At 35.3% G+C, this 19748-nt stretch overlaps 3 protein-coding genes, 1 non-coding gene and 1 pseudogene across 6 annotated transcripts; 4 read left to right on the top strand and 1 right to left on the bottom strand.

The window, feature by feature from the left end:
• Positions 1–662: 662 nt before the first annotated feature.
• TRNAA-UGC (transfer RNA alanine (anticodon UGC)) lies at positions 663–735 on the bottom strand. Its single transcript has one exon. It is a non-coding gene; the product is annotated as a tRNA-Ala (tRNA).
• Positions 736–1165: 430 nt separating this feature from the next.
• LOC137713444 (DNA polymerase delta small subunit-like) lies at positions 1166–6166 on the top strand (annotated as a pseudogene).
• A 604-nt stretch (positions 6167–6770) lies between these two features.
• LOC137713779 (uncharacterized) lies at positions 6771–8211 on the top strand. The gene is made up of 2 exons (XM_068453130.1): positions 6771–7222; positions 7935–8211. Exons 1-2 carry the CDS (start codon positions 6836–6838, stop codon positions 8022–8024), a joined length of 477 nt encoding a protein of 158 aa, XP_068309231.1. The 5' UTR covers positions 6771–6835; the 3' UTR covers positions 8025–8211.
• A 3878-nt stretch (positions 8212–12089) lies between these two features.
• LOC137713230 (probable protein phosphatase 2C 68) lies at positions 12090–15666 on the top strand. Of its 3 annotated transcripts, none has more exons than XM_068452510.1 (5): positions 12090–12706; positions 13506–13870; positions 14617–14853; positions 14968–15274; positions 15498–15666. In XM_068452510.1, exons 1-4 carry the CDS (start codon positions 12406–12408, stop codon positions 15229–15231), a joined length of 1167 nt encoding a protein of 388 aa, XP_068308611.1. In that variant the 5' UTR covers positions 12090–12405; the 3' UTR covers positions 15232–15274; positions 15498–15666. The 3 variants fall into 3 exon arrangements, with proteins under 3 accessions (XP_068308611.1, XP_068308610.1, XP_068308609.1); XM_068452509.1 differs by lacking the exon at positions 15498–15666 and adding an exon at positions 15379–15486; XM_068452508.1 differs by lacking the exon at positions 15498–15666 and having other exon boundaries at positions 14968–15486.
• A 1843-nt stretch (positions 15667–17509) lies between these two features.
• On the top strand, positions 17510–18136 carry LOC137712114 (blue copper protein-like). Its single transcript, XM_068451257.1, has one exon. It carries the CDS (start codon positions 17510–17512, stop codon positions 18134–18136), a length of 627 nt encoding a protein of 208 aa, XP_068307358.1.
• The last annotated feature ends 1612 nt before the right edge of the window (positions 18137–19748 follow it).

Genomic DNA, 19748 nt, shown 5'->3' with positions numbered 1-19748 from the left:
ATAATACAAGGATTTAAACATAAGTAGAGGACTAAGCCTGGATTAGGAACGTTGTCCATGGTTGATGTGAAATTTTAGGAACGTTGTTGTAGTGTTGCCATGTGTCCTTGAGCAAGTCGGTTCCAAGTTGGAGGAAGCAGGGGTGCCTAAGCAAGGATTCTTACTGAGGATTCCTAATTAACTCGCATTTGGTGGTTACAAGGCTAATATAATATGGTACAAACAAATAACAATGTAGTCATATAAGTTATGCAACCTTCTCGAAGAATTTGTAGTGTTCTCTATAATTTTAATTAACTCACATTTAGTGGTTACAAGGCTAATATAATATGGTACAAACAAGTAACAATGTAGTTATATAAGTTATGCAACCTTCTCGAAGAATTTGTAGTGTTCTCTATAATTTTAATTAACTCGCATTTAGTGGTTACAAGGCTAATATAATATGGTACAAACAAGTAACAATGTAGTTATATAAGTTATGCAACCTTCTCGAAGAATTTGTAGTGTTCTCTATAATTTTTGAATAAAATTAGAATTTAGACATTTAGTTGTTATAAACACCTAAATAAAGAATCAAAAGTATTAAAATGAACCTACCCAAAAAATTGTTTTCTTATTAGTATCAAAATATAATAATAAAAGGGAATGTTAAAAGAGAATGGAGATGCGGGGTATCGAACCCCGTACCTCTCGCATGCAAAGCGAGCGCTCTACCATGTGAGCTACATCCCCCACTTGAAATTCAAAAGGATATTTTAAAAGTTTATTGAAATTGATTAGTTTTCTATTTGACCATATAAAAGCCCTACTAAGTAAGGTTTGATATTAATATGTTTTAAAAAAATATTACTTCTGCTATACTGTGAGAATAAGTAGTTGTGAAATAAAGCAGCAGAGTGTTTAGTAAATTTTTTTATAAAAGTGCTTTTGAAAAAAAAAAAAAAAGCAATATTATAGTGTTTGGTAAACTTTTATATAAAATAGATGTGAAAAAAAAACTGATTTTTCAAAGCTGAATTTTACAACGTCTTATTTTTAGCTTTTTTTCATCAAAAATTATGAAAAAAAACTGAAACTGAATGTTTATCAAACACAAAAATAACTCCCAACTTTTTTTTGATACCAGTTTCAGAACCGCCCAACACCAAACAGGTGTAAGGAACTGAGCCACCTCAAAGAGCGAGCGCAGTGAAATTCTCTGCTGCTGCTGCAGCTGCTTATTTTCCCGCCATGGAAGCCATGGAACTCAGTACCAAACATGTGTAAGTAACTAAGCCACCTCAAAGAGCGAGCGCAGTGAAATTCTCTGCTGCTGCTGCAGCTGCTTATTTTCCCGCCATGGAAGCCATGGAAATCGATTCGGAGAAGAACCTCCACAGAAAGCATTCCACCTACAAATTGCTGGTCCGTACTCTCTCCCTCCCCCCGTTTCTCCCTCTCTAGAAATTGTACTTCTCAGATCAACTTGTTTATTTACCGAGATAACACACGAGAAAAGAAGGGAAAGTAGAAAAATTTTCATGCTCAATCGGAAAGTTCAGTTCTTTTTCTAGGGTTTCTCAGCAACCTTTCCCGAATTACGAGCCACAGCTGAATTTTTTTTGTAGCAATTAGTATGAATTATTTCTTAATTTCGATTTGTTATTGGGTTTTTATTTTCTTCGTGATTTTGTGTTAATTGCAGGACGAGAGGTTTGAGATTCAAAAGGAAATGTACAGGGGTCAACAGTACAGCCAAATATACTTCGCCCGCCTCCATATGATGAGGACCCTCCTCTATTCCCTTGTCCCTAACTGGAAACCCCATTTGCCAGGTTCTCAATTTTTTGTATTTATTCAACATTTGCTGAATTTTAGATTTCGATTTTCCTGTTAAATTTCGTTCTTGACGGAGTTGATGGCACGGTACCCGTAAGTTTGTCTTTGAGTTGGCTACCCGTGGAAGATAATTGGTTTTCTATAATTCATTTAAAGTTTAGATTTTTTGCATTGATTGTCATGTTATTTATTATTTTTTATGATATCTGCATATCAAATGTCTTCGTATTGAAATAGGGGTTCGGGGCTTGCAGAAAGTTAGGATTTTGATAGGAAGAATGGGGTTCAACTTTTCTTACATGTCATTGGATTAGAATGAAGGCAGGATTTTTCTTCGGCTAGCTGTTGGGATTTTTCATTCATTTATGTGAAAATGTGAAGTATTAATGATTTGGTTTTCGGGTAAAATGGCAATCTGAAATAATAGGGTGTTCTGTATGGTTTGTAGTTTGCAGAGTTTTGGGATTGGAAAGGGACAAGGAATGCATCATTGTTGGAACCCTCTACAAGCGCATGAAACTCAAGCCTTGTGTTCTTGATGAATACTCTAAGACGGTAGTGTACTTGCGCAATGTTAATTATTAATTTCTGAGGTTTTCTCATTTACTGTTTATAATATTGTAAATTTTACAGAGAACTGTGACGCCACTTGTCAAGCTTTATAATTTTGTGCACCCAGATGACCATCTGATTTTCGAAGATGAAAGTGGAAGAGTTAAGCTTTCTGGGAATGTGCTTTCACTTTCTGTGTATGTAACAGGTCTTTGTCAAATTAAAATATTTATTCGAACTGTTTCATTTTGACAGGGAAGAATCCAAATTGCTTAACATTCTACTATGAATCAATATGTTTGAAGCATGCTGATGTAGGACAATAGGAATAGCTGGGAACACAGAAGACATCCGGGCTCACTCCGGCATTTGGCATCACACCAAAGGTGTATTGTAGTCACTCCCACCAAAGATGTATCTATTCCCTTTTTGTTTTTTAAATTAGCCCTTTCTGTAGGCTAATTGGTACATGAATATGGAAAGATCCACATTAATATAGTTTGAAATTCTAAAGGCTAATTTAAAGACTAATTTATGACACTTGATGCATTAATTTTGTAACATAGAGAGACTTAAAAGACATGAACAGTACATGTGTATACTGCATAAGAAACTAGAAATACCCTAATTTCTTAATATCTGGCTTGGCTTGTGCATCACATGCTCATTCTATGTTAACATGTTGATAGGGACTATTGTTGGTTTACATGGAAAGGAGACTGATGGCGGTGACTTCTTAGTCCTAGATGTTCTTGAAGCTGGATTACCACCCCAGATAGAGTTGCCACTTAAATCAAGTATAATCTGAGTTTTCTCCCTTTCTATTACTTTGCAATTTTTCTTCTTTGCAGAAATGTTTTTTCTTGCCTATTTTTTTCTGTAGACCTTCATCTTATATTTAATAATTTTATAGAAGGGTCTAATAACTTTGGAATCAAAATCAGTTCATGCAAGTTGAATACTACAAACTGTTGTAGGGATTGAAAGACACATTAATGCTAGGATTATGAATTTGGTGAGAAATGTACATTTGAAAAACGGTCAAATTTATGCAAAAGTATGTTAGACAATATTGGCTATAAAAAAATATTGTTTAAGGAGGAGCTACAATGTCTTGTATTTAGTTTCTCATTTTCCTCTAGTATTCTTGTTCTTTTACAATTATCTTTACCTCAACCATTTTATACTAATTTTATTTTGTTTCACACAGGAGAAGGCAAATATGTTGTTTTTGTATCTGGACTTCGTGTTGGAAGCAGCTCTTTAAACCCTCTCCAGTTTCAGCTTTTTGTTGATCATATAACAGGACTTCGTGTTGGAAGCAGCTCTTTAAATATCCTTCATTATCGTGTGCTGTGCATTATATATAAAACTGTCTTAACATACTAACTTTGTAGAACATTAAATAGGAACAAGGTATTGCAGCACAGATAGTTCATGTTGTAATTGCTGGAAATTCTATTGAGGTACCTCGTGGACTTCTTAATGGACAGGTAAACCATTTAGATCTTTCTGTTAATAGGATGAATATATTGCTTAATGATTTCTTATAAACTGAAAAGCCTAAGAACATAGTTTTGAAGTTTTTTAATCTTTGTTGAAATAATAAAATGGAAAGCCTAAACCTTTTGTTGTATAGTTTCTTAAATTTTCTATCGAGATGCCTGATAGGTTCATATGCTACAGCAAAACTTAGTAATTCTCTTTCTAATTGTCGTTTTGTCCATTGTTGCTAGAATTTAGCATCAAAGGATCAATCAAGGCTGTCTGAGCCAATTAAGGAGCTGAATATTTTGTTGACTCAGGTTTGTTTAATCATATAACTAGTGAATATACCTCATCTGTGCTCCTATCATGAACCACACTGCTTAATTAAATATACTTGTGCTAGATTGCTGCAGGTTTGTCTTTGGATATCATTTGATCTTGATGATGTCAGGTAAAATTGTAGATCTAATTTGACTTTTCGCATTATCGATCAAAATTTTTGTTTTGGTATTACTTATTAGGTAATTACTTTTGACATACTGGTATTGTGGCTTTCAGGTTTCTTGGAACATCGGGGCAAAATATAGATGATTTTGATAAGTATTCAGAAGCAATGGATAAACTTGATTTTATTGAAAGGACATTGAGGTGGAGGCATCTGGCACCAACAGCACCTAATACTCTTGGTATGAATTATATCTTTTGCCTGTGTAGTTTTATTGGTCACACGAATCAATTTGTTATGTTAAATTGGTTGTTTGGCTTGGAATTCAGCTTGGCTGAACTTCGTCTCCAATTTGAGACTAAACAATGAAAATAATTAGGACAATCATTTGTAATTTTGGTCTTCCCATGGGTTTATGTTTGAGTTTCTCTTGTTATCATTATGTTTCAGGGTGCTATCCTTTCACGGATAGGGATCCGTTCCTGATCGAGAGTTGTCCTCACGTTTACTTTGTTGGTAATCAGGATAAATATGATAGTCGCTTAGTAAGGGTATTTTCTTGTAACTTCGGTAATCATTTACTAAATACTTTTCATGCCAAAAATGAATTATTTATTTCTTTTCATCACTTGAATAGTCTACAAACTTCCAATTGCAGGATCTGAAGGTCGGATGGTCAGACTCATTAGCATACCTAAATTCTGTGAGACGGGAGTTGCTGTTGTGGTAAGCTGTTTGATATTCGAGCATGCTGAAAACTTCATGAGGAATAAATTTTGATGTCATCGTGAAGTTAGACGAGTTTTCATGTCTCGTCTGTTAAATAATTTCTTGCATTCATGCTTCCCAATTATACAGCTAAACTTGGGGAATCATGAATGCCATACACTCAGTTTCGGGACTCAGTTCAGCTCATAACAACAAGGTACAAGGTTTATCAATGACAGTTCTGACTTCTTCGTAATTTGCCTCCCGTCAATTTTCTCTTTACAGGTGATAATCAAGGAGATGTAGAAGTAGGTTTTATAAAACTCCCATTTTAGATTAGAAAGAAGATAACTGGCTCTTTCTATAAGATCAAGTGATACAAATTCTGAAGTAACATGAAATTATGACGCTTTATGGCACGATCCTTCATCTTTACGATACACATGCTAATTGATTTTTAGTTGAAAATAACTAGAGGTAATCTCATAGGAGCATTGATAACTCAAAACTCGTTTCGATGTATTTTTAACTAATCCAACATGCTTGACTATATTATGTTGACGCTATCAGTATTTGAAGTTCTGGAATATTTTACGTGCGTTAAAAGAAGTCTATACTGTTGCATGGAATTTCTTGAACATTTGGAAGTGCATGCCCAGAAAACCAACCTTAAGACGCTCACTGAAATATTCTCAATTAAAATTCAAAATTCATAATTTCAGGCTTCTGAAGACATCCTCTAACAGCATTTGTGGAGATCCATTGACAAGAAATCCGAATGGATGGAATCTGCGGAGCCAGTATATTTGTTTCTTATTGTAACATTTGCTTGTAGAATATCTTTATGTTTGTTCTACAAAGTGTAATATTCAAGGAAAACTAACGAAAAGTTCAAAAAAAGTTTAATTTTAATGAAAAAGAACAAATAAAGGTGTAGGGAATAGTACTAAGAAAAGTTAAAATTGTGGTAAACAGTACTGGAAGTGTTTCGTTAAAATTTCGTAATATTTATTGTATTTATTTTCAATTAGGCATTAGATTTCCTTAGTTACTTCTCTCACTTCATTGTGCAAATGACTTCACTACCCGTTTACTTTTTCGTTACATGTAACGAATAATTCCTTGTTACATGACAAAGTGATATTATTTTACTGTGACAACTTCATAATTCAAATTGGTTATTTCCGTTATCATCATCTACAAATCCATCTCTAGAAACAAATTATTTGATTTAGAGATTGTTTAGTCATCTGTATGAATCAAACAAGTTGACGGAACCCTAAGAATATTGCTTGTTACCATAAACTTCGATGTGTTCAACACATAAGAATCGGAAAACAATCCCCTTCTTAAAGATGATCTATTTTTATTATGAGCAAAAAAGATGATTTTTATAGTGGGCTTTTGGTCCAATTCCTCACCAATCCATTATTATTACCCTTACTTGGCCCAAAAGCCCCAGATCCAACTTTTTCGCCACCACATCATCTGCAAAATTTGTGTCAGGATTGAACATGGGAACCCTAAACCATATACAATGATGCCAAATTGGAATTTTTGGTACTCCCAAAACATAATCACATGCTCACAAATCATAATACACTGCACCTCCAGGCTCCTCTTTGTCTCCCTTGTAACGGCTATATTTCCCCCACTCCCCCAATTATTCAAATAATTCCCCCAAGTCCTAACCCCAACGGTCCAATTTCCACAAATACAGTATTAGCACTAATAACACGTACATATAAATTATAAAGCTTCCACATTGCAATTTTACGTACTATCTTTCTCACAATATCTCTCTCGTTTAACAAATTTACAATGGAAGCTATCACTGCTCCAACTCCTACTTGTAATACTACTACTGCTGCTGCATCTGCAAGTGTTCAACATGTGACCAAGAAGTCTTCCGACGAGCTGCTGAGGAAATTTGCGGATTCCGGGGATGAGGCTGAGGTTCCTGCGAGGAAACAGCTGGCGGTGAGGGTGTCGAAGCGTCGGAAAAGAAGCCGGGTGAACGGGGATGGGGATCAGCGGTGTGAGAGCCCATTGAGTGGGAAGAGTGGATTGGTGGAGAGGAGGTCTCTGCTTCCTGCTGGGACTAAAAGCAAGGCGTTGTTTAGGAAGATTGGGATTCATGGCGGCAGGGCTTCACACCTCAGGGCTAGGGATATCAGGAACAAGTCCATCTTTGGCACAATTCACAAGGTTAGATTTTTGTTATTTTTGTATTTATTACATTACATAAAATGTGTTTTGACACCAGCGACAGTTAGGGAGTTTCGTACTCGGCACATTGTATGAAAAAGTAAATGCTTATACTCACACATAGATATGAGATTATGAGGTCCTGCATTGATTGTCCTTTTCTCCAATATCGCTTGTGAAAAAAAAAAAATCTAATACCGCTTTAGTTCTTTTGTCCTAAATTGTAAACCCTAAACCCGAAATCAGTGCATCAGTCCTTGTGTGATCTGAGGCATATAGAAAGCATTAGTAGAGCAGGGTCCAACATCTCTCCCTAACTCCCCCCAACCCCATCATCTGTAGATTGTTCATTAGGGTTTAGGGTTTTACGGCAACTCTGTGGTGCAGCCTGTTGGACCTGTTAGTAAAGCTGTCACTAGCTTTGTCCAATTTGCCAGCTAACTAACCAACCTGCCTATCTCCATTTTTATTAAGGGGAGGGGAGGGGGGAGGGTAAAATAGTTAAATCTTGCATATAGGGATTTAAAAATTTCGTAGCGGTTATATCTTACATAAAACTCATACCGCTGAATGAGACTTAACATTATAGTCGGACTTATGTTTTTTTTCATTGATAAAAACTGGTGAACTTTTATATTGTTACAATTCAAGTGGGAATGAAAAGTCAACTTATATTGATGCTTTTTTGTGTTTGTCATGATGTTATGTGCAGACATGGAGAATGGCCATTGAAGGAGCTTCAAAGGTTTTCATGGAAAAGCATTACAACAGGCACAAGCGTTTGATCAATGACATTGTCTAGCTCAACGAACAAACACCCTCTTAGTATTAATCTGATCGTCCCTTTTTGGAATGCTTGGTTCAAATTCATTGTATATTAGTATAAAGATGCTTTTTTTATCACGAATTTTATTAGTTTGGTATGAAGTTTTAGTTTCCTAACACAATCGGTTCGGTCTAATTTTCAATCCAAAATCCGAATCATACCCAATAAGACGAATATTTAAACCGAAACGTGTCCACCCTCTACTAATAAAAATTCTCCACCTCCTCTTATCCATATAGAAGAAATGGAGTTTCTAACCCAATTTGTTGGCCAAATAAAAGAGCAGCACTTGTACATGTGATGTTGACCATAAGGACAGCACAACCGTCTGATGGGACTCATGAGTCAAATCTGATCCCATCCGTGGCAACAACGACATCTTTAATCTCCAACTGTACCATCATCCCATGAACGCCTCTGTGTGTGTGTTGTAGTGGATTCATCATATTTCTAGATTATCACACAGAGAGAGAGAGAGAGAGAGAGAGAGAGAGAGAGAGAAGGCAACCTGAATAGTGAAAGCTGTGACAGAAACGAAAAAGCCACAGTTACTCACATGCTGCATGTGTTCTGGAGAGCCTTCAATTTTTTATTAATTTCTTGGAAAGCAACATGCCGTCCCTCCCTCCTCCTACCTCCGCTGCATTTCCTCCGTTCATAAAAAAAGACAAAGGTTGGTTTCCTGAAAAAAGGACAAAGGTTGGTTTCCTGATAATCTTTAAGTCATCTCCAATCGAAGGGTATAGAGGGCCAGAAAGCCGAAAATAACCTAAAAACCATCTCCAACAGAGGGCTGTGGAATCTGAAAGGGTCTCACGGAATCAGAGAGGGCTAGAGGGCTGGAGGGCTGGCTGCTTGGCTGGCCAGAAAATATAGCTTTCTTGTTGGTTATAACCAACATGATTGCTTAAAAAAAAAAATTTGGATACAACGGCTAGTCAACTAGCCGTTGTATTTTTTTTTTTTTTTTTTTTTTTTTTTTTTTTTGGTTTTTTGGGGCCTTTTTTTTGTTTTTAAATTCTTAAAAATTCTATTTTTTTTTCTTATAAATACCTAAACCATTCATTAAATTTAAATTCTAATTTTTTTGGTTTTTTGGCCAGTTATCGTTGTAGTTTTTAAATTTAAGTTGTTGGATTTGAATTTAAGTTGTTATAGTTTTTAAATTTAAATAATAAATTATGTTTGACCCTCGGTTGGAGACAATTTTTTGTGGCAGGGCTAAAACGAGCCCTCTAGCTCTCTGGCTCTCGGGCTCTCGGTTGGAGATGGAGACAAATATGACTCTCTACTGTTCATTAAAATATTAATATCTTGGAAAATCTTGGAGGGCCAGAGAGCTAAAACGAGTCCTCTGGTCAGCCCTCGGTTGGAGATGACCTTACATTTCATGGTTACACCTACCCAGATCACTCACACGTGTTCTCTAGGGTTGGATCTCATATCATGATTATGATCGAATATTTTGTTCAAAAAGTTTACTCAAATATATATATATATATATATATATATATATTGTAAATTAAATAAATAAATAATCGTGACTAATTTTAAATAGTTGGATATAACTGGGGAAGATAAGTTGTAGTGCTTATTATTATTATTACTAGTATATGGGCACACACTTGTGTGTGAGAAGATTTTTTTATTTTTGTTTTTGAAATAGAAGGAGAGAGGAAGAGAGTGATAGATAATGTGGGTGTGGGATTTTTTTTTTTTTTAATTTTTTTTAATTTTTTTAATTATAGATATGTTATGATTATATGTAGGTGAGGTTTTTTTTTTTTTAAAAAAAAAAAAAAAATATTTGTGTGAAATTACATTTTTGCCTCATATTTCATATTCATGTTCTGTTTGTATTGTCCTAGTTAAATTGATAATTTTATAAAAATTTTTGGTTGACAATGAGTGTTTTATTAATTAGTAGAGATTATTCATAAATTTCATAAGCCATAAAGAAAAAGAAAAGAGAGTTGCACATGCATTGCACATGGGATGGATATTGTAATTTGTAGGAATCTAAAGGTTTTATGATGCTAAAAGGAAGCTTCATACAATCTCAATTTCAGGGGAAGAGGAGGCATAGACTTTGTCATTGTTTAAGGTCAACGCACAATTTGCTTCACCCCATTTATAATTGGGAGTTTTAACGAAAAGCCTACAATATTGTTCAATTTAACGAAAAATCATATTTTTACACTAAAAAGTCAAACCTGATACTATTCATTTTACTCTTTATTTTGTTCTTATCGTTAAAACTCAAAATTTTCAAATCTTTTTTATTAATTTTTCTTTTTATAATATTATAGCTAAAAGAGAAAATCACACTTTTGAAATCTGCATTGGCTAATCAATTATCCTCTTTTTAATCATATCAGCGATTGTGTACATGCTATGTAAGTTTTAAGCATGAGGAGAAAGTGAAATAAAAACTTTTTTAATAGTTCAAAACTAGATCTTTAGTTTGACATAAATATTCATGATAAAAATTAAGGCTACAAATACATATAAAGTAATTGTTTTCGTTAAGGAAGTTTTGTTTTGACAAAGCAATATTGATTGCTTTAATTCCAACTTAGAATTTGGGTGTAAGGAGGCGTTATACTGCTCCAACTAACTAGTGTAATTTTGTTTGGTTATATAAGCATTATATCTTGAGCTACTAGCCCTCTTAGACCTGCCCCAACCCTTGAAATAAAACTCAAATTTTAGGTTATAAACTCACCCAACTTGCTCCAAACCCTTGATGCAAAAATGAGTTTTGGGTTAAAACTCATTTTTTTTGGGCACTTTTCGACCAGGATTTAGCAAGGGTTAGTGGGTTGGCCCACTAGTGCGAGTAGACGCGCCCACCAAAAACCAAGCCACGACAAATTTGACGCGCCTAACACCCCAACTCTCAAGGAGCTGGCAATGCGGGGGTCCAAGGCACATAGGTGTATCATTCACCAGTCCGAGCCCAACGACTCTTTCCTTCATCAAACAGTTGTGGTTAATTGGACGTTGGTTGATCCAACGGTCCAAATTTAATTTATTTAATTTTTAATTTTTAATTTATATATTTATTAAATCCAACTGCTGAGATCTAATATGATAAAATCTAACGGTAAAAAAAAAATAACAATCCAAATTTAAATCTAACGATTAAAATACTTAAAAGAATTATTTCTAGTGTTTCATGAATTTCATGGTGGCAATTTAGTATTTTTCAATATTCATCGGAAACTAAATATTTTTAAGTTAAAATGTTCATAAAATTAAATGAGGATAATCTACATTTTTTTTATAAAAAAAAGTTAATTAAAAAAAAGCTTAAATTCATTTTTAATAATCTTGGGCTAAAAATTTAATTCAGGTTGGGAACAGAAAAATTGCCTCTGAGTTAAAACATAAATTTTCTAGGTTAAAAAGTTTATGTTTTAACCCAAAAGTTGGAGATGGTTGGAGTATGATTTTCTCCCATCCTAATCTCTCTCCCCTTCCATCTCCTCCTATTTGAACAGTTACAGTTAAACCACGTCAATGTTTTTTATTCATTTTTTAATAGCTAGAAGAAAACAAAAAATAATCTGTGAGAAGATGTGAGGATAGAGGATGTAAATAGAAGAGAAGAAAATCTTACTCCGAGATGATCTTAGCTCCTCATAAAATACTTTTATTTTCACAGTTACATTTAATTCATATTAAAATTACAAAAATGATGTCATCATCACTAAAAAGCCTTCGATCATTTTTTTAATTTACATTTTTTGAAATTGTTCACGAATTAAATAAAACGAGAAATTTAGAGAAAAAGACAATTTGGTGATAGTGACATGTATAAAGTGAGAGGTGAGACCCCACAAAAGAAAATATTTTGAATTCTTAAAAAAAAAGAAAAAGAAAAAAAAGAAACAAAAACAATTTGAAAACAATGTTTTGCCAAATCCGCTTTCGTCATCACACCAGTGACATTTCCGTGAATTTACAAACACCATTTCGAAAAAACAAAGAATAGAGCGCTTCTCACACGCTTTCTTTCGTCAACTTTCCCCTTCCCTTCCACGCAGTCCTTGTTGCTCTGCAAAACCCCTCTCTCTCTCTCTCTCTCCCCCTCCTCTTTCTCTCTCTAAACGCACAGAGAGGACAGAGGAAGACTCAAAAAAACCCACAGACCTCTTGAACCTTTTGTCTCAAAAATCACAACTCCTTTTGGATTTTGCCAATCCTCCAAAATCTTCCCAAATTTTGAAACTTCATTAAAAAACAAGCGACCCCAAATCTTTAATTTTCTCAACGAGCACCTGAAATCCACGAAAGCGTTGTCGGATTACAGAGGAAAGTAGCAGTTGTCGGGGTTGTTGTTGGGAAATGAGGGATGTTTTCGTGGCTGACAAGGATAGCATGTACGTGGTGGAAGCCATTGCGGAGATATGCCCGTATGAACAAGGATGAGGTGGACGACTCGTCGTTGGAGGACCCTTTGCTGTGGTGCAGAAGCCTCGACAGGCACAGCTATGGAGAATTCTCGTTCGCTGTCGTGCAGGCCAATGAAGTTATTGAGGATCACAGCCAGGTGGAGGCCGGCCGAGACGCCACCTTTGTTGGTGTTTATGACGGACACGGTGGACCTGATGCTTCTCGCTTCATTAATGACCATCTCTTTCTTAATCTCATGAGTGAGTGAGCCAGAGCCCCTATTTTCTTGGTTTTTGGATTCTTTTCGTTTCTTGGGTTTTTATTTTCCTGTTTTGATTTGAGCGATATTCTAATTTAATCTAAATTGCGGGGATTTGAGCTTTTGTGGTGAGCCGAGCACACTGCTTTAGTCAACTTTGCGGGCGTAGCGTCTGCTTTTTCTTGGGATTGTTGGAGTTGTGTGTTTTGATGGATTGTTTGGGATTTGTGTTTTTTTGAAAGGTGTTGTCTTTGATGTTGTTGTTTCTTTTAAACTTAAATGTGAATTGTATGTTTGTTTGATGGTCAATTGGTTTAAAGCAGAGTCTTGGATTTTTCTCTACTGGGTAAATTTTTGTCAGTCGAGTTTGTCTTGATGATGCTGAAATATACACAGCGCTGTTATTTGAAAGGTTTAATTTATTTATGCTAAAAAAAAAAATCAGAAGAGAGAATCGGAGGTTGAGTTATGTTTATCTTTTTTGTTCTGCATAGTTCGAGTAGAGTTGAATGTACAATTCTGTGAAATTTGAAATTTTTGTTTCTTTGATGCATTGTCTTTTCCCTTCCACCCTGGAGTCAAGGGCCCTTCTTTATATGCCAATAGAGAGCCTTTTAGCTATATGTGATTGGGGAAGTGGAAGAGGAGGATAGTTTAAGAACATGGGCGCTTGCCGTGCTTCTGTTGCAATACTGCTTATTTTTCGTATTCTATGCTTCCCCCTCCATTTGCAGTTGTTCTGTACACCATGTACTTTTGGATTTTTCAAATTGCAACTTATTTAAATGTTTTTGTTACAGGACATGCTCGAGAAAAGGGAACCATATCTGAAGATATCCTTAGAAGTGCCTTTTCTTCGACGGAGGATGGGTTCCTTACTCTTGTGCGTAGGACTTGTGGAATAAAGCCATTAATGGCAGCAATTGGGTCTTGTTGTCTGGTTGGAGTTATCTGGAGGGGAACATTGTTTGTTGCTAATCTAGGTGACTCTCGAGCAGTAATTGGTTCTATAGGTAGATCGAATAAGATAGCTGCTGAACAGCTAAATAGGGAGCACAATGCAAGCATGGAGGAGGTTAGACAAGAACTCAGGTCCTTGCATCCAGATGATTCACATATTGTTGTTATGAAGCATGGCGTTTGGCGTATCAAAGGCATCATACAGGTTTACTCACTTTCCGTCTCTCTTTAACTGACATGCTTGGTTTTGTCACGTCACGTTATTTGTTGCATAAATAATTATATGTGTATATATATATAAATATGCATGATCCCTTTTTTTCTTTATCTGTTTTTGCCTGCTGTCGTCGATTTTTGGATAGAATTATAGTTTATAAAGCTATTGCATACTTGTGTAATTACATATGTTTTACTTTTTTGTATTGTCCTGGTACCTACTTTCTAAATCTGGTCTTATTTCTAGTTTTTGGATATATTTTCTGTACTTTTCTCAACTTCCTTCTGTTAATGATACCCATTTTCTATAACGAGTCAGTTTGTGATTTCTGACTTACGAATTCTGTAATCACCTTAACATAAATGTTCAGAATGCTTAAGGATTGCTTTAGTATCTGCACATGCCCCATCAAGATGCGTGTCTGTTAGCAAACACAACTGCATACATTTCTTTCGTTACTTTTCGGTCTGAGTAGAATCAGTGTTTGTAGTTGCATCAGTCATGTATGTCGTAGATGCTGCAGGACTAGGTTTTTGTGTTGTATTTCTTCATTACACGCATGTTTAACATTTTCACTCCCCCACAGTAGCGGTTGCTTAAAATCAACTGGTATGCACATTCAGCATTCAGTTCCTGTGTTAAGTACTAACTACAAATTTTATTTGCCAGATAGATAACATCGTTGACAAGTTATTAGTAATTACTTAAATTTCTCTTTACTTGCTTGCTGTCAGGTGTCTAGATCTATCGGTGATGCATACTTAAAGAGGCCAGAATTTTCTCTTGATCCTACGTTTCCGAGATTTCACCTACCTGAGCCCCTTGGCCGGCCTGTGCTAACAGCAGAACCATCTGTATGTGCTAGGGTTCTACAGCCCAATGATAAATTTGTAATATTTGCATCCGATGGGCTATGGGAGCACATGACAAATCAGGAAGCTGTGGAGATTGTACATAATAATCCTCGAGCAGTATGTTTTTTTTTTTTTTTTTTTCCCTTCTAATACCTCTTTCGTCTTTTTGTTTTTTGCCTTTATTATCAAGATCCCAATCGTTCTTTCTTCTGTTGTTTTAAAAAATGTCAGGGAATTGCAAAAAGGCTTCTCAAAACAGCTTTGAGCGAGGCAGCTAGGAAAAGGGAGATGAGATATGACGACCTTAAGAAGGTTGGAAAGGGAGTTAGGCGGTTCTTTCACGATGACATTACGATTGTTGTCATTTTTATAGATCACGATTTACTGGGGAAGAACCAACCCGCGCCTGATCTTTCCATAAGAGGGTTCATTGACACTGTTGGACCGTCGAGTTTTAACATGTTCAAGGACGGATATGATGTGAAGTCAGTATAACACCCCGTAACTCGATTGGCTGGGTCCGGTTTTAAGAAACCAGGTTCAGCAAGTTTTATTCTCCAACGTTTTTCTAACATTGGGTTGTTTTCTTCCGGTTTTTCTTTTATATAAACTGATTTGTTTCCATAAAACTATGCACCCTAGGCAAAGCTATGGACAAGCTTCAGATTTTTTTCGAGGTTCATAAGTTGGAGTCTATATACACCCGAAAGCTGTGCAATGTGTTTGGATTTAATAAATCTGTTCTTTTTACGCCTTTTCAGTTACTGTAAGCGTTTTAAGAATGTGAAACCAGCGAAGTACTGCAACGTTTATTCGCCCTGTTTGATGGTTGTATCTTTATGAACAAGTTGCTGGAAAACCAATGGTGTAAATTTGAAATGCGGAATTCTGGAGCTTTATTGTTTTGTAATGCAGACCATTACTTTGAAATCTTTCAATTTGTTGTGTTCTTGTTTGCTTTATCAGAAAGAATGATTACTTGGGTTGCAAGTGAAGACATCTTCATCGCATGCTTTGTTGTCTACCATTATTCGGTAAACCTATCACTTTCAGATTTCCTCAAAATTAATTGTAATAACAACTACACCCACCATGGTTCTGTTGGCGGCTCAAAGTTGGTGACTCGAGGCCTCACTAGTGGGATAAATGTTTCTCTACCCGGTGTCACTACCCCTCTTTGTATCTCTCTTGTCACAATGAGAGGGCTAGTGAGGCAGCAATGCTTTTATCGACAATCAAGCACAAAGTCAATAAGTCTTGTCTTTAGCCATGTCATAAATAAGACAGCATCAAAGATTCCAAATGCTAATGAGAAATTGGATTCTTTTATTGCACTAAATTTGCATCATGGAATTCAAAGGCCTAAGTTTGATTCTCGCTTCTTCATTGTGATTTATAATAAAATAAAAGCTTATTAGACGAAATGCCTCCTGAAGCTATCATTAAGTCTCAGTTTATCCTCTGAAACATGTTTTGTCTTACTTTGTCCCCTGAAATTGATGTTTTCAACTTTTTTGTCTCACTTTACCCACTTCCGCTATTGGACTATTAAATTTAAGGGTATTTTTGATATTTCAGTTTTTACACATTTATTTACCTCTAGTCGCCATACTAAACAAGTCTCGATTTTATTTTTGACAACTCTAAAAAAATAAATTATTCAATCAATAGAAAAATTTCGAGCAACAAAATCATTGTATCAACCAAAATAAGGGTTACATTTGTTTAAAGTCATTTCACTTGCAAGACATCAATGTATTGGCTTGAAACTTTGCAATTGAAAAATATTCATTACAACAAAATCATTATACCATTAAGCTATCCTATCCAAAATACTTCCCAAACCAAAAAAAAATCATTTAAAGCAAATGTGCACAGTTTGAAACAAAAAAATTCACATTGTTGAGCACTGATTCCACTAGGCATATGAGCTTGTTCAAACTGTGCACATTTGCTTTAATTGATTTTTTGTTTTTTGGTTTGGGAAGTATTTTGGATAGGATAGCTTAATGGTATAATAATTTTGTTGTAATGAATAGTTTTCAATTGCAAAGTTTTGAGCCAATACGTGGATGTCTTGCAAGTGAAATGACTACACGAACAAATGTAACCCTTATTTTGGTTAATACAATGATTTTGTTGCTCGGAATTTTTCTATTGATTAAATAATTTATTCTAAAAAATGCCCAAAATTTATGCATTTGAATTAGAGTTGTCAAAAATAAAAAATTGAGACTTGTTTAGTGCGTAGACTAGAAATAAATAAATGTGTAAATATTGAAATGTCTAAAATACCCTTAAATTTAACAATTCATTAATGGAAGTGGGTAACTTAAGACAAAAGAGTTGAAAATATCAGTTTAAGAGGATATAGAACTGAAACTCAATGACAGTTTCAGAGAGCATTTTGATTAATAAGCCTAAAATAAAATGTTTCATCATACATGGAAACAAGCAGAAGTTGGAAGCAAAAGCAGCGGACAAAACGGCAGAAAATTCGAATTCGATTATTAGTTAAGCTTAAAATTGGAGTTCGATTATTAGTTAAGCTTGGGCAATATTATTCCTATATAGAATTCCTACTACTTGTCTGATTTTATAAACCGTTTTCCAACCGGATTTGGGAAACATTTTCCGTTTGGGACACTAACTATATCTATCTATCTATATATACGCATGCCCACGCATTATTGCCTTTCATCTAAATTTCATTCATTCACTCGCTTTGCTTTCTGCTTTCCTAATTGCTTGTTTATTGTTTACTGTTTTAGTCATGGCTCTAAGAAACACTGTTGCCGTGAGTTTGATCATCATGATGATTTTCTGTGGTGCTTGTTCCGCTACTGTTTACATGGTTGGCGGCGATTTAGAAGGGTGGACTGACAGTGGCGCAGTTGATTACAACGAGTGGGCTTCATTGAAAAAATTCTATGTGGGCGACGAGTTCATATTTAATTACAAACATGAATATGACTTTGTGATGATAGTCACTCAAGCAGATTATGACTATTGTATTCCATCACTTCCCCTATCTCATTACGGTACCTTTACCGCCTTAACTTTTGATAAACCCGGCACCTACTATGTTATTTGTGGTGAACCTGGTCACTGTAAAGCCGGCCAAAAGATTAAAATCAAGATCAATGCCCTCGAAATAGAAGATCCAGTAGTTAGTCCAAGCCCCTCTCCTTCTCCATCCTCACCATCAGGTTCTCCTTCTAATGCTAAAGCAATGTCACCAAGCTCAAAAATCACACGACCGCTCCCGGTTCTTAATCTTGTGATGGTCGGTGCGGCTGCTACCGCGCTTCTTATGTTGGTGGCTTGGGTTTCGCATTTTATCTACCGCCGTTTAAATGAATCGATGTTCCAAGCCGAAAAGAGTTCCCAAGTTGTTTAAATGTATTCTTTATTTTATTCGGATTGAATGTAAACGAATTCGTACTTTCATTAGTTTTAGTTGTTTTCTATATACACTCTGGTTCAACTTACATATATGAAAAGATTTCTTTTATATGCAATTGTTAGAAAATGTGATTCGAAAGATTATGGGCTGTAAGATGTATATGCAGTATACGTAAAGCAGTGAAGAAAAATTCAAACAAGTTGGAAATGATATACTGAAAGATATATTGCAAAAATGTCACTAATCGCATAATTAGGAATGATGAAAATGCCATGATATAATATTCTTTGTATGCTTTTATGCTTAAAGATCTTCATGTAATCTGAGTTATCTTTGTGTCAATCGGTTATGTTCGCACATAGATAGATGAAACGATATGACTGTTCGTTGACACTGCATAGGCACATGCATATCCCTACAAGTAAGATTTTACTTATGTTAGGCATATCATGGAGATCCATCTAAAATCCATGTTTGACGTTGACTCTTTCTAGAAGAGAATTGTTTGTTACCAAGTGAAATTTTCTAGTTTAAAAATTTGTATCATCTACAATAAGTGCAGAACGGCCATTGTGGTGTATTGGGTTTAGATTGGATGTTAGATGTGGTTTTGCCAACTCGTAGCAGTTCTTGGAAAAGTTCCTTTTGCAGAAAGGAATTTCATCTATATAATTGATGCTGTGAATCCCTATTAGGCAGATGCGCGAAGGCTTCAAGGCCATAGTGAACTATCTCAAAGTTTTAAGTGAGTTAATATGACCTTTGAGTTGTACAAGATAGTTCCGTATGAATGGAAACTATGTCTAATGGAAACCACAAAACTGGGTTTGCCATAAATCGTGAATGGTCAAGACTAAAAGCCAAGTCCTTTGAGAACAATAAGACACCAAAAGTCTGGGGGTCTTTTGTAAATTTGCAGAAAGACATGATGTTGCTTATTTAGTAAGCAATGGCAACCAATGAGTGTGTTTTATCAATGGTTACTCATGGTAAGAAAGTTTTTGTGATAACAAAAGAAGATACTGTATTCAAATTAAATATTTGAACTCATTTTAGATGAGTTATTATCGTCTTGAAAAGACGATGACAGGATTAAAAGTGTAGGGATCTTTTTGAAAGAAATGACAAGACACTAAAAGTGTGGGAGCATTTTGCAAAATGCATTAGACCCAATATGGCTTTATAATAAGCAAGCGTGGGCTTGGATATTTTCATGTTAGTCACTTATAAAACCAAAGCCAATTCCCTTGAGATGAATTAGACGTTGGAAGTTTGGGAATACCTTGCAATGATAAGAGTTTTGCTTTCTCTTGTTACTAGTCATAGCGAGGAAGAGTTAAATGAAATTTAAGATTAACATTCCTTGGCGGGGATTCTAGTCCCATGATAATTTAAAAGCTCAGATGATAGAGTGTGAAAGCCTGTAAAAGCTTTTCCTGTAACAGCTTAGTGAGGCGTGAATGCCTAAGAAGAAAGATAAAAGGCTATCTTAGTTGTTTCTTACTTCTTAAATTACAAAACATGATCAATTTAACGATAACGTTAAAAATTAATCACAACTATCGAAGAATTGTGGGGTAACTTATCTATTTTGAAATATGAGATT

This window comes from Pyrus communis, chromosome 13 (genome assembly GCF_963583255.1).
Source record: "Pyrus communis chromosome 13, drPyrComm1.1, whole genome shotgun sequence".
Lineage (NCBI taxonomy): Eukaryota > Viridiplantae > Streptophyta > Magnoliopsida > Rosales > Rosaceae > Pyrus > Pyrus communis.
The sequence above is the reverse complement of the archived record's forward strand: the minus strand, read 5'-3'. Positions and strand labels throughout refer to the sequence as shown.